This window comes from Doryrhamphus excisus, linkage group LG15 (assembly GCF_037039965.1).
Source record: "Doryrhamphus excisus strain RoL-2023G ecotype Guam linkage group LG15, RoL_Dexc_Guam_v1.1, whole genome shotgun sequence".
Taxonomy (NCBI): Eukaryota; Metazoa; Chordata; class Actinopteri; order Syngnathiformes; family Syngnathidae; genus Doryrhamphus; species Doryrhamphus excisus.
This window is the reverse complement of record NC_136371.1, coordinates 277,438-288,174: the sequence shown is the minus strand read 5'-3', so window position 1 is coordinate 288,174 and position 10,737 is coordinate 277,438. Positions and strand designations below refer to the sequence as shown.

Sequence of the window (10,737 nt, the reverse complement as noted above, 5' to 3'; positions counted from 1 at the left end):
AATATTGTAAATCCCACATCATCCATGATCATCATCCAAGCAGCCATAGCCTGCGTCATGGCTAATACAGGATCGGTGATTCCCCGACCTGACCCCTGACATGACATGACATCACGCACTAGCCTTCCTCCACAGCGACAACTGATGAGTGACGCTTGTGTCAAGCATGTTCACTCGTGTTCAACTTGTGACCATCTTAATGCAGTTGGCCACGATCGACAAGTCAAATAATCCTGCAAATAACAGGCTCATACATGGCGTGTCACACCACGTGCACCCATCTGGGACATATTGTGCTCATATTCTGCCCTTTGTATTGAGTAGGTCAGTACAAAGGGCCAGAAATGAGCATTATTGGACCTCTTTCAACTTTTGATGAGCTGATGAACAGCCCATTTGGTGGAAGAATGCTTTTTCCATGCTTTGTATTGAGTTGTGGACTCCTATGGAGTAGCTACATGGGGGTGGGTGGGGCGCTCCTCTGTGAGCTCACTACAGAACAGTTCTACCATGGCCACGCCATCCCAAACATTTAACACCAGAATACAAAAGTCAAAATACAAAATTCAATACAAAATCCAGAAAAGTGAAAAAAGCATCATAGGTCCCCTTAATGTAAGCTAGGATAGGATTAGCACTTTTATTTGTACAAAACGTAGCTCCCTTATCAGATGAGGATGGGCCTTTATCCCTTGTAAAGTAGAGCTGCTGTACTGGTCACACACTTAAAATGGAATACTGTATTGGCAATTAAGAATAACTATGGGGGGGGACAGATCATATTACATAATGGCAGGGCTAGGTCTGTCACAATAACATTTTGTTGGAGGATAATTGGCCTACACATTATTACAGATAAACAATAATATTGTCACCATTATTCTGAGACCATTTGGTCATAACAAAAAGACACACTAAATTATTGAAGATAAGAATTTGCAAGCCAAACACAATACAATAGTTTTTTACAAACTCGCCACTTAAAAGCATGTTTTTCTGTCTTGCTAATCGAAATCATTTGCCAGATGCTGAAACGTTCCAATGTACAGTATATAAGCAGCAATGTTTTCACACCCCCCCATTTGAAATACTATTTACTACTTACTTATCTGTACTGTACAGGCTGAACTTGAAACTCAAACATCTTTGGATGTTGTTGTGGGGTCTTTTGTGACCTCTTGGGTTCATTTCGGCTGGTCAGCCCCTCCTGGGAAGGTTTGCTGCTGTTCCATGTTTTTCACCACAAATGGCTTTTCACCTTCTCCATTCTCCACTCATGGTTCATTGGCTGTTGTTCGCCCAGTGGATAGTATAGTAGGATGGTATACGCTCCTGAAACTGATGGTTGACTTTCATTCATAGAACTGTGCTTATATCCGGAATGCAATTCATTGTTTTGTATTTGTTTTGTAATAACATCTTAGAAATGCTTTGTGGGTTTACCATGTTTGCTATCGGGTCTCTTTTATTCATCTTTTAAGCATGCTTATGGAAGTTCCAAGAAAAATACACACAAATAGAAATAATCACAGGTTAATTCCTGTTGATGCCCAATTGTAAAAATATAAAATATTACTACGGTTGTGCAGCTTCATTCCAAACATGTTAAAGGACAACAAGCAACGCCAACACTATCGGTAGGAGGTCATTTTAAATACAAATATGTATGATTAGCATGACAAACTGATATATTTGCATTCAATTGGCAATTTCAGCATACTGTATTTGGAGGTAAGGCATTCAACCTCCAAACTGTTCAATAGAAAAACAAGGTCGCAAATACGACCTTAAATTGGAATCTTTTTGGCTTGAAATTCTAAGACCAAGCTTTGAACTTCTGCTTTGCTGAGCCTTGGCGGCGACATGCTCACGTACACGTGACAAACACAAAGAGAAAATAGAAATATGTACGCCCTTCAAAACAGCATTTAACCTTGAATTGAGCTCATTTCAATTAGAAATCCAAGTTCTTGTGACACACATGCACAAGCATTCAGTGTAACATGGCACAGAAGAGGTTCAATTGTGAAAAGTGCTAATAAATAAATAAATAAATATATGTGAACCTTGATGCGTCGGGTGTGTTATTTTATATTCTTCAGCAGTGAGGTGCGTGCATTCACCACCGCCTTGAAGGCGTCTTCGCTTCCAGGGGCCACACATTTGTCTGGGTGGAGAAGTACGGCCAGTTTCCTGTAGGCTTTGTTGACCTCTTCCCTGGAAGCAAACATGAGACCCAACACATCCTGAGAGACTACACTATTGCATATCATATGCTACAAGAATTACAATCAATGGTAAGAAATCATTCTTTCAAAAATATGCATGCATTAGACTATTACAGTTGTTCTTATTGTAGTTTCAACAAGCTTCTCCAGTTTCAAAAACACAAGTTCATTACACAAAAAATCTTCCCCTTTATCACTCTAATTTCATATCTATAATGGCAGCCTCCATGTGCAGTGTGCATCTTACAAACTGAGGGTTTCATGCAAATTTAGCTGGAGAGCAACAGTGGCTTTGTGATCAATTGGGAGACATACTAATTTTACTATTTTTTTACTCAATCGTCAACTCGAATGTTCCAAGACGCTGCACCCACCTTCCCTCCAGTGCTGCCCACACTGGTGTATGAATGCCAATGAATGTTTGTTCGTGCTCAGAGAGAAGTAAATTGGCAGCCATGTTTCCATCACACTACCCCAGGGCAGCTGTGACTACAGATGTAGATAACCACCAGTGTGACCGAGGACTGAATGAATAAAGGCTTTACTTGAAGCGCTTTGGGTGCCTTGAAAACCACTATCAAATGTAATCCATTATTATTATTATTATTATTATTATTGCCGCATCTCGCGCTTGTCAAACCAGATATTTGCATCGGTTTATCGTTCACAACCGTAGTATTTATGGCACAGAAAATCTTCTAAAGAGACATTTTAACATTATTAGAGCCATCAAGACATAGAATAACACCCACATAGTCACCTCTTTCATTCCAACACAGTAGATATCATCACTGAAATAAGTCATTTAAGACAGTTTACCTTGTCAGGGAGGAATCAGTGGTGACAGGAAGTGACGTTGCAAGGAAGAGTTGAGTTTTGCGCTTATTGTGGGCTATGGCCCCAACAGTAACAGCAGTAGTTTATTAGCGGTGGCACCAATAAATCAATGTATGAATGTATGAATGTATGAATGTATGAATGTATGAATGTAACACTGTCCTTGATGTCCTGCAGCTCCGATTCCCACACATCACACAAACGGTCTTTGGTCAACAACACTTGATAGTGTGGCAGTTTCCACCCTTGCTTTGGGTTGCTACTGTGAGCTGCTACTGTGGCGGTCTGATTCTCAGCAGGGTCGTTGATTCCAGGACCATCGATATCAACAAGGCCCAACATTTGTATGCATTTAAAGAAACGACATGGCATTTTATAAAGAAGATAAAAAATAAGGCTAATTAGTTCTAAGATATATGTTCAATAACATAGCTTGTTGAATAGGAAATCTACCCTAAAATGACTTTATACTGTGGTGCTTATAAAAATGGCTGACGAAAGACAATTACAATTATTGGCATGTAAGTAGTTCTCTTTTTCTTTTTGTACAGTATTAATAATTTATGGGAGTGCAAACATAACCAATAAATGTACTGTAAGAAAAGGTAGCACGAGGACTTGGATGGGGACTACGACAAAAGGTGTGGTCAGGGGCGCTGCTCGCCACTACCACTACTACTAAAGCAGGCGACTGCTTGGGTCCGGGCTGCCACGCAAGGTGAATTAGTTTGACAATAAACTACACAACGGCCACCCCTATTTGACCTTCAGAGAATACAATATGGTCAAACTCAATTTTTGACCACAGCTCGTCAACTCACCGTGTGGCCCCGGGTTTGACCCCCAGCATATCCCAGGAGTCCTTACTGTTTCGGATACGTCGGATAGTGTCCGCTTGCTCTTTGGTGAAGCCCACGCTGACATCCGACACAGGACGCTTCCCGCCGTTTTCACACATGTCGGTGATGGAGGAGAAGAAGGCCTGGACACCACAAACACATCACAGACACAGTCGCTGTAAATTCTGGTTCAGTGCCAGATGATCCGCTTGCGTGTTTGCCCACCTGGAACATCTCATTGATGCCCTCTCCGCTTTGTGCCGACGTCTCAAAGTAATGAAACCCCCGCGACTCCGCCCACAGACGACCCTCACCTTCGTCCACCACTCGCCGTTTCATCAGGTCCACCTGAAGACACATTCAGGTCCAAGTCAGGATGTGACTTGAAGTCCGCTGCAGTCCAGCTAAGTCGAACCTTGTTGGCGCAGACCACGAAAACAATGCTGTCCATGTTGGCCTGAGAGCCCATTTCCTGTTTCATCTCGCCCAACCAGCTGTCCAGGGCATCAAAACTGTCCCGTAGGCCGACATCATAGACCAGCAGCACGCCCTGACTGTCCTTGTAGAACTCATTACGCACCTGCAGAAGAACACCGGTGAAAGAGCACCCCCTGCTGGCTATTGTGGGCACTACACTGACATCCTGAGTAGGGTTGGGTGTCAATCAAATACCATAATGGCAGCCGTGCCAATGTAAATGGACGTAACAAATCTAAACGGATATCAGTGCCTCATTTTGGTGCTAAAGAGAAATCTTAATATCGACACATCATTTCATCCTGTCTCACTTTCTTCATGAATGGAATAAATAATAATGTGAAGAAAGAGGAAATGGAGGCGGAGCTGTGCCATCCATATCCATGCGACAGAGAGGTGCGTTCATACAAACCTTACTTCCCATAACTTCTCGCTCAACTTCTGATAGATTTGGCTATTGCGGTACTTTCTACAGTCAATAAAAGACAGAGTGTTCCTGTCTTCCACGACACTCATGAGGTGGCTGGCTTCCTACTTGCTTCAGAGGTGTTGGGTTTTGCATGTCGCCATGTTTACAAGCGCTTCCTGCCAAAGACCCAACATGTCAACATATTCTGGCTCTTCAAAAGTGCTATTGCTGTTTACATGGCCGTGCGCAACTGGGTCATTGTTCATATTCCAGTTAGGACGGCTTTATTTGACTGCACGCAAACTTACTAATAGTCACCAGAAGTGCTGATTATTTACAGACAAACTACATCTTCCTTTCCAGATCGCTGCCGACTGTCAGACTAACTCTTTTGCTCTGATCAACAAATCATAGGACATAAAAATGCAATTAAAAATGCTGTTATTGTGAGCCGGGTAGTTGAAGTTGAGCTTCTTTTTGCATTGTGTCATCAGGAATGTGCGACACGATATCATTCTTCAACTGAACATTAACTTACTGCCTTACACATTTTCACCTATTTGTGGTGGATTTTAGTTCATATTGCTGGATTTATAATTTGATTTTTAAGTATTTTAAAGGTTCTTCTGTTGAACTTGCATCGTGGTACAAAACTCTGTAAAAATAAAAATCAACAAAATGTGTTTGTCTTCCTTTTCTAAAGTACCAGTTCAGGCACCGTTTAACACCGGCACTCTTTCAAATGACCAATTTTGCACCATTCATTCATTTTCTTCCGCTTATCCTCACGAGGGTCGCAGGGGTGCTGGAGCCTATGCCAGCTGTCTGCGGGTGAGAGGCGGGGTACACCCTGGACTGGTGGCCAGCCAATCCCAGGGCACATATAGACAAACAACCATTCACACTCACATTCATACCTATGGACAATTTGGAGTGGCCAATGAACCTAGCATGTTTTTGGAACGGGGGAGGAAAGCGGAGTACCCGGAGAAAACCCACACAGAGATGGCCGAGGGTGGAATTGAACTCGGCATGGGCGCTAACCACTGGTCCCAATTTGGCACCATTATGATAAAATATGTAGCGATACCCAACCCTGATTCTGAGCATGTCAGTTAGTCATTGGAGAGCTCCATCGCAATAAAGAACGGCCTTCTTGGGACTCACTTCGTAGAAGAAAGGATGTCCGGCCATGTCAAAGATGTTCACTTTGATTTCTCTGTCGCGAACCTGAACCCTGACAACAGACACCTTAGCAGGATGACATATACATGCAAATACATGCAAAACAATAGTGAACACGCTTACTTGGTGACACCATAGTCAATCCCAATAGTGGCCAAATATTTGGGGACAAACCTCTTCTCGCAGTAGCGTTTAATGATGCAACTCTGCAGGGAGAAATGAGTAACCTGTCTTGTTATTGTTTCTACTAAATATGGCACTTTTTCCAACAACTTACATTGCATATTGCAATATTATTTTGCACAGAACATCCACCACATTAAAAGAAGCATAATGTGTAATAGGTTGGACTTAAAGAAGAGCTGCTGCCTATATCAGTATTGGTAATAAAAGTACTGGTCAGATATCAGTATTTCAAAAGATGAATCAGCTTAAGCAAACCACACCAGTTTAACCTGTACTTTATCATAAAGGTCATAACAAGACGGTCATAATTGTACCATTATTATGTAATTTCAGAATGGGATGTTCGAAACTTTCAGCAACTGATTTATTTACTTTCTACCAGTAAATGATTTGTCATTATGGCAAAAGCGAAGCTAATATAATCGGTTGAACATTAGTCAGATGAACATGATGTAGCAGGAGATAGCTCCAACACATGAATCCATCCATACATTTGTCAATTTACATTGAACTTACCTTACCAACTTCGGCATTCCCGAGGCTTATTACCTTGACCCGGAGCGGTTTCTTGTTGTCTCGTCTCTTCGGCACATTTGTTTCCATGTTTAATTCAAGAAATTGGCGATGAAACTAATGAGGAACGCTAACACACAGCAGGACAACTAACAAAGGCTAACAGACCGTTAGCAAGCGGGTTAGCACCTCCACGAGCACCTCGACTAATTATTTTACATTAAGGTGGACATTAGTGACCATTATTTGGTAAATATCCTTCGTAAAATACAACAAAAACACAGATCATTTGCTAATATCATAGCCTCATATGTATCTAGCCGCTAACAGCAATGCAAGGTAGATGTACTTCCGCTCGTTCTTTCACAATAAACCATCAATTACAGCACTATACACTATACTGTTCGAATAAACGGGAATATAACACACAAAAGAGAAATGTAAACTTTGAAAGGGTTAAAAAGATGGGTTTATTGATACATACTGCATTCCCAAGCGAATCGTGCTAAGTAAAATGTCTATGGTTTCGTTCATTTCGAACGTAGAAGCCCATGTCATGGTTACATTTGCATCATTCGTCGACAAGGAGTAGAAAGAAGCAGTTTATTTACTTAATCCCCCTCTCCACATTTAAGCAATTACTGTGTTTAACATGTACCACTTTACCATTTTTGTCATTTTTTTAAATAAGTGTAGTAGGAACGTTAATAATAATAGTAAAATGCCGAATGTAACATGTTGAAAGAAAGAAAACACACATTTCCGGTTAAACCACGCCCACTCCGAATACAGATCCAGATCCAGATACTGATCCAGATACTGATCCAGACATCTCCAAGTTTAATTATTACATGTGGAGTACCCCAGGGGTCAATACTGGGACCAAAACTGTTCAACCTGTATATTTATGCCATCCTTTAAAGTGACAAAATATATAAAGCTGACATTATTTGCAGATGATACTTCTGCTTTTTGTTTTTGGGATGGCACCCAAGACCTGATTGGGAAAGTTACCAATGAAAGGGCTCGACTAGAAGGATAGATTATCCATTATCACCTCCTACTTCGGTACGTTACAAAAAAAATTAAATAAAAATAAAAAATAAAAACTTCAACTATATTAGGAAAGCAGGAAGTGAACAAATGTAAGAGTTAGTGATTGTAAAAGTACCAGTTGGAGGGGTAGGATTTAATAAGCTTTGCTTCTTCCTACTCCTTTTGGACATGTGGAACTGGGAACTGATTATGGGATGCACTCAATTGGAATCTGATGAAATCAAATGAAATAAAACCATTACCATTACCATTACCATTACCATTACCATTACCATTACCATTACCATTACCATCACCATTACCATCACCATCACCATTACCATTACCATGAACTTTGAACCGAAGTAAAACTAAAATAATGTTATTGGGGGATCCCTCCATACTCTTTATTGCTCTCTGGTGTTACCTTATTTCATTTTTTTCATGATTTCTTATTTTTTATTTCTTTTCACTTCACTTCTTATGGACATTCCACACTGAATTGTACTACGTGATTTATGTGATTGTACTACATGATGTATTCCATTGTAAATTGTGTGTATCATCGAATCAATGAAACCCCTGTAATACCCCATGTTGAGGTATATTGATGGTTTGTATGATTATGATGTGATAGTGGCAGTATTAAGAAGTGGATTATTTCGTTTGAGTCCCCACTGACGGCCCAAGTCCCAAATACACCGCCGCCATGTGTAAAAGCTGATGAAGTTTATGTCAGGATATAATTCATATGAAGGATTTTAAAAAGCATAAAAGCACTGACAAGGCATGAAAAAGAGTTCATTGCGCAACTGTCTGTCTGTCTGTTGAGCGTACAGGAAGTGGCTGCATCTGTAGGGCGTCATACGTGTCTCTGGTTGCCGCGCTGAGACCCTAAAGTCGCAGAATATTTTCCGAGTTGAAATAACGAGGACAATTTGATTCCAATTGAAAGTGCTGTTCCACTCACCTGGTAAACCAGCTCGGTCCTTCTGGGTCGCTAAGAAGCAGCAAAAACATCAACAGTTGAATTACTGGAACAACAAATGGTCCATAAAGAATGTGCTCCAAAATGGAGGCAACACCCACTTCTCTTTGAACAGGAAGTTCTCTGTATTCGCCGTCTGTTTGTTTGTTCCAGTCCTGAAACAAGAACTACATCCATAACAATGTTCCCAATGTTCCCAATGTTCCCAATGTTCCCATTCCCGTGTTCAAACTGGTACCGTGTATGTTGCGTTGTCCTTCAACCAGCGGTTCTGCAGCGGACAACAAATTAGCAGCAGTTATTGAGAGAAGACATGGAATAGTACACATAGTCAGTAGTACATTTACAATTATTTGCCAAATTCAATTATTTGCAAAATATTTGCCCACTTGGGGTATATAAGAGATCCGGGGTATATAAGAGATCCGGGGTATATAAGAGATCCGGGGTATATAAGAGATCCGGGGTATATAAGAGATCCGGGGTATATAAGAGATCCGGGGTATATAAGAGATCCGGGGTATATAAGAGATCCGGGGTATATAAGAGATCCGGGGTATATAAGAGATCCGGGGTATATAAGAGATCCGGGGTATATAAGAGATTAGTGCGTTTATAAACAAATGAAAACAAGGTATTGTAAGGTATATTGTATTTTGAGGGTCCAATATACCTTCCGAAGGGGTCTGTGATGTCTGAAATCTTAAGGACACTTACTCGTCCCCTTTCCAGGTCGCCTGCCACCTTCTGGTCACCCTCAGCCTTTTTGCCTTTTCCGACCTGAACAATCACAACAGATGAGATTTTGATGAGCTTTCATCACAAATCAAAATGGTGGCAGGTGGGAGGAGACATTCCGCTCACCGTGTAGCTGGCGTCCAACTTAGTTTTGAAGAACTGTAAAAGACAGTGAGGATGACGAGGGTTGGTTGGGTGTGTGGACTTACATGATGACAGACTGACCTTCTCCTTGATGAACATGGCGGTGATGACCAGGCCGTACAGACCCAGGAAGCCATCCAGGATGTAGCACAGCCAGGGGTCGTACAATGTCACAGCCTCTGCCAGCGTCAGAAACAAAGGAAATACAGAAATACATCCGCGTAATGTACAAAATATATACAGTACTGCTATCCCTCTTAGCGCAAATGTTCTTCAAAGGTTCTTCTGGGAAAACAACAAACTAAATAGCGCCAAGTTACTTCCTGTTTGGTTCCCACAAACAATATTTCCAAAGACGCTAAAAGGAGTTGTTGAAACAGAACAACAAATGTATAAAAAGCCTTGATCCGGTTTGGAACCGTTTGGACTGCAGCTGTACTTCTCTCAAGTAAAAAACACCACATGGACTTCCTGTGTGCGTCACATCAAAGACAAACATTTCCAAGATGAAATAACAATAATAATAATAATAATAAAAATGAGTTGATGTTTACCTGCGGGCGAGAACGCAAGGACCAGCAGACATGAAGCCCACCGCAGTGCCATCCCGAACTCTCAAACACCTGCCCTTCTTCTGCTCGTCAAACAGCACAGGAAGCGGCGAGGAGCTGCTGTGGGGAACGGCATCGCCCACGTCACACGCCGATGCTTGTGTGGCGACGGAGCAAGCAATGGCTTGGAACACAAATGAGCATTAGCATTAGCATTAGCTGATTACCTCAGCCAAGCACAAGGAGGTATTATTTTCTTGGCTTTGAAAAAAACACGCACATTCGGGGGCAAATCGGATGAAAAAAAATTCACAGATGGAAGAGTGGATAGCTAGCACTCAGTCTGGCTATTTTTTCCTGGAGCACACGTCTTGTGCTGGAAGACACAGCCATCCCAAGGAGAGCGGACATCGGAAGTGTTGTCGCCGCTATCATAAGTATTGTTTCTTTTAAAGGGCTTCATAGTCGAAATAGGTGTATCCCGATGACAGCATTGTAAGCTAGCTCAAGTTAACATAAGCTAGCTAACAATGCACTCATTGGGACACTTACATTGATGATAACATGTAATAGTTGCAGTACCAAACTTATTTCCTGGGATTGATAC

General features: G+C 41.5%; 2 protein-coding genes across 3 annotated transcripts; both read right to left on the bottom strand.

Moving 5' to 3' along the window:
• Nucleotides 1–1,430: 1,430 nt before the first annotated feature.
• dnajc27 (DnaJ (Hsp40) homolog, subfamily C, member 27) lies at nt 1,431–7,031 on the bottom strand. Of its 2 annotated transcripts, none has more exons than XM_058052402.2 (7): nt 6,683–7,031; nt 6,099–6,181; nt 5,958–6,027; nt 4,320–4,484; nt 4,130–4,252; nt 3,887–4,047; nt 1,431–2,217 (listed from the first exon to the last, which is right to left on the bottom strand). In XM_058052402.2, exons 1-7 carry the CDS (start codon nt 6,692–6,694, stop codon nt 2,085–2,087), a joined length of 747 nt encoding a protein of 248 aa, XP_057908385.1. In that variant the 5' UTR covers nt 6,695–7,031; the 3' UTR covers nt 1,431–2,084. The 2 variants fall into 2 exon arrangements, with proteins under 2 accessions (XP_057908385.1, XP_057908384.1); XM_058052401.2 differs by having other exon boundaries at nt 6,678–7,030.
• A 939-nt stretch (nt 7,032–7,970) lies between these two features.
• cd247 (CD247 molecule) lies at nt 7,971–10,265 on the bottom strand. Its single transcript, XM_058052403.2, has 8 exons — nt 10,134–10,265; nt 9,661–9,758; nt 9,562–9,594; nt 9,415–9,477; nt 8,936–8,968; nt 8,799–8,852; nt 8,680–8,709; nt 7,971–8,603 (listed from the first exon to the last, which is right to left on the bottom strand). Exons 1-8 carry the CDS (start codon nt 10,183–10,185, stop codon nt 8,511–8,513), a joined length of 456 nt encoding a protein of 151 aa, XP_057908386.2. The 5' UTR covers nt 10,186–10,265; the 3' UTR covers nt 7,971–8,510.
• Between the last annotated feature and the right edge of the window lie 472 nt (nt 10,266–10,737).

Coding starts and splice junctions, on each gene's coding strand:
- cd247 (XM_058052403.2), bottom strand. CDS start 10,185: ATGGCACTGCGGTGGGCTTCATGTCTGCTGGTCCTTGCGTTCTCGCCC. Junction 9,595..9,660: donor CCATGTTCATCAAGGAGAAG/GTCAGTCTGTCA, acceptor TGTCTTTTACAG/TTCTTCAAAACTAAGTTGGA. Junction 9,478..9,561: donor AGTTGGACGCCAGCTACACG/GTGAGCGGAATG, acceptor GTGATTGTTCAG/GTCGGAAAAGGCAAAAAGGC.
- dnajc27 (XM_058052401.2), bottom strand. CDS start 6,764: ATGGAAACAAATGTGCCGAAGAGACGAGACAACAAGAAACCGCTCCGG. Junction 6,182..6,677: donor GGAATGCCGAAGTTGGTAAG/GTAAGTTCAATG, acceptor TTCTCCCTGCAG/AGTTGCATCATTAAACGCTA. Junction 2,218..3,886: donor GTCAAACCCGGGGCCACACG/GTGAGTTGACGA, acceptor GTTTGCTTCCAG/GGAAGAGGTCAACAAAGCCT.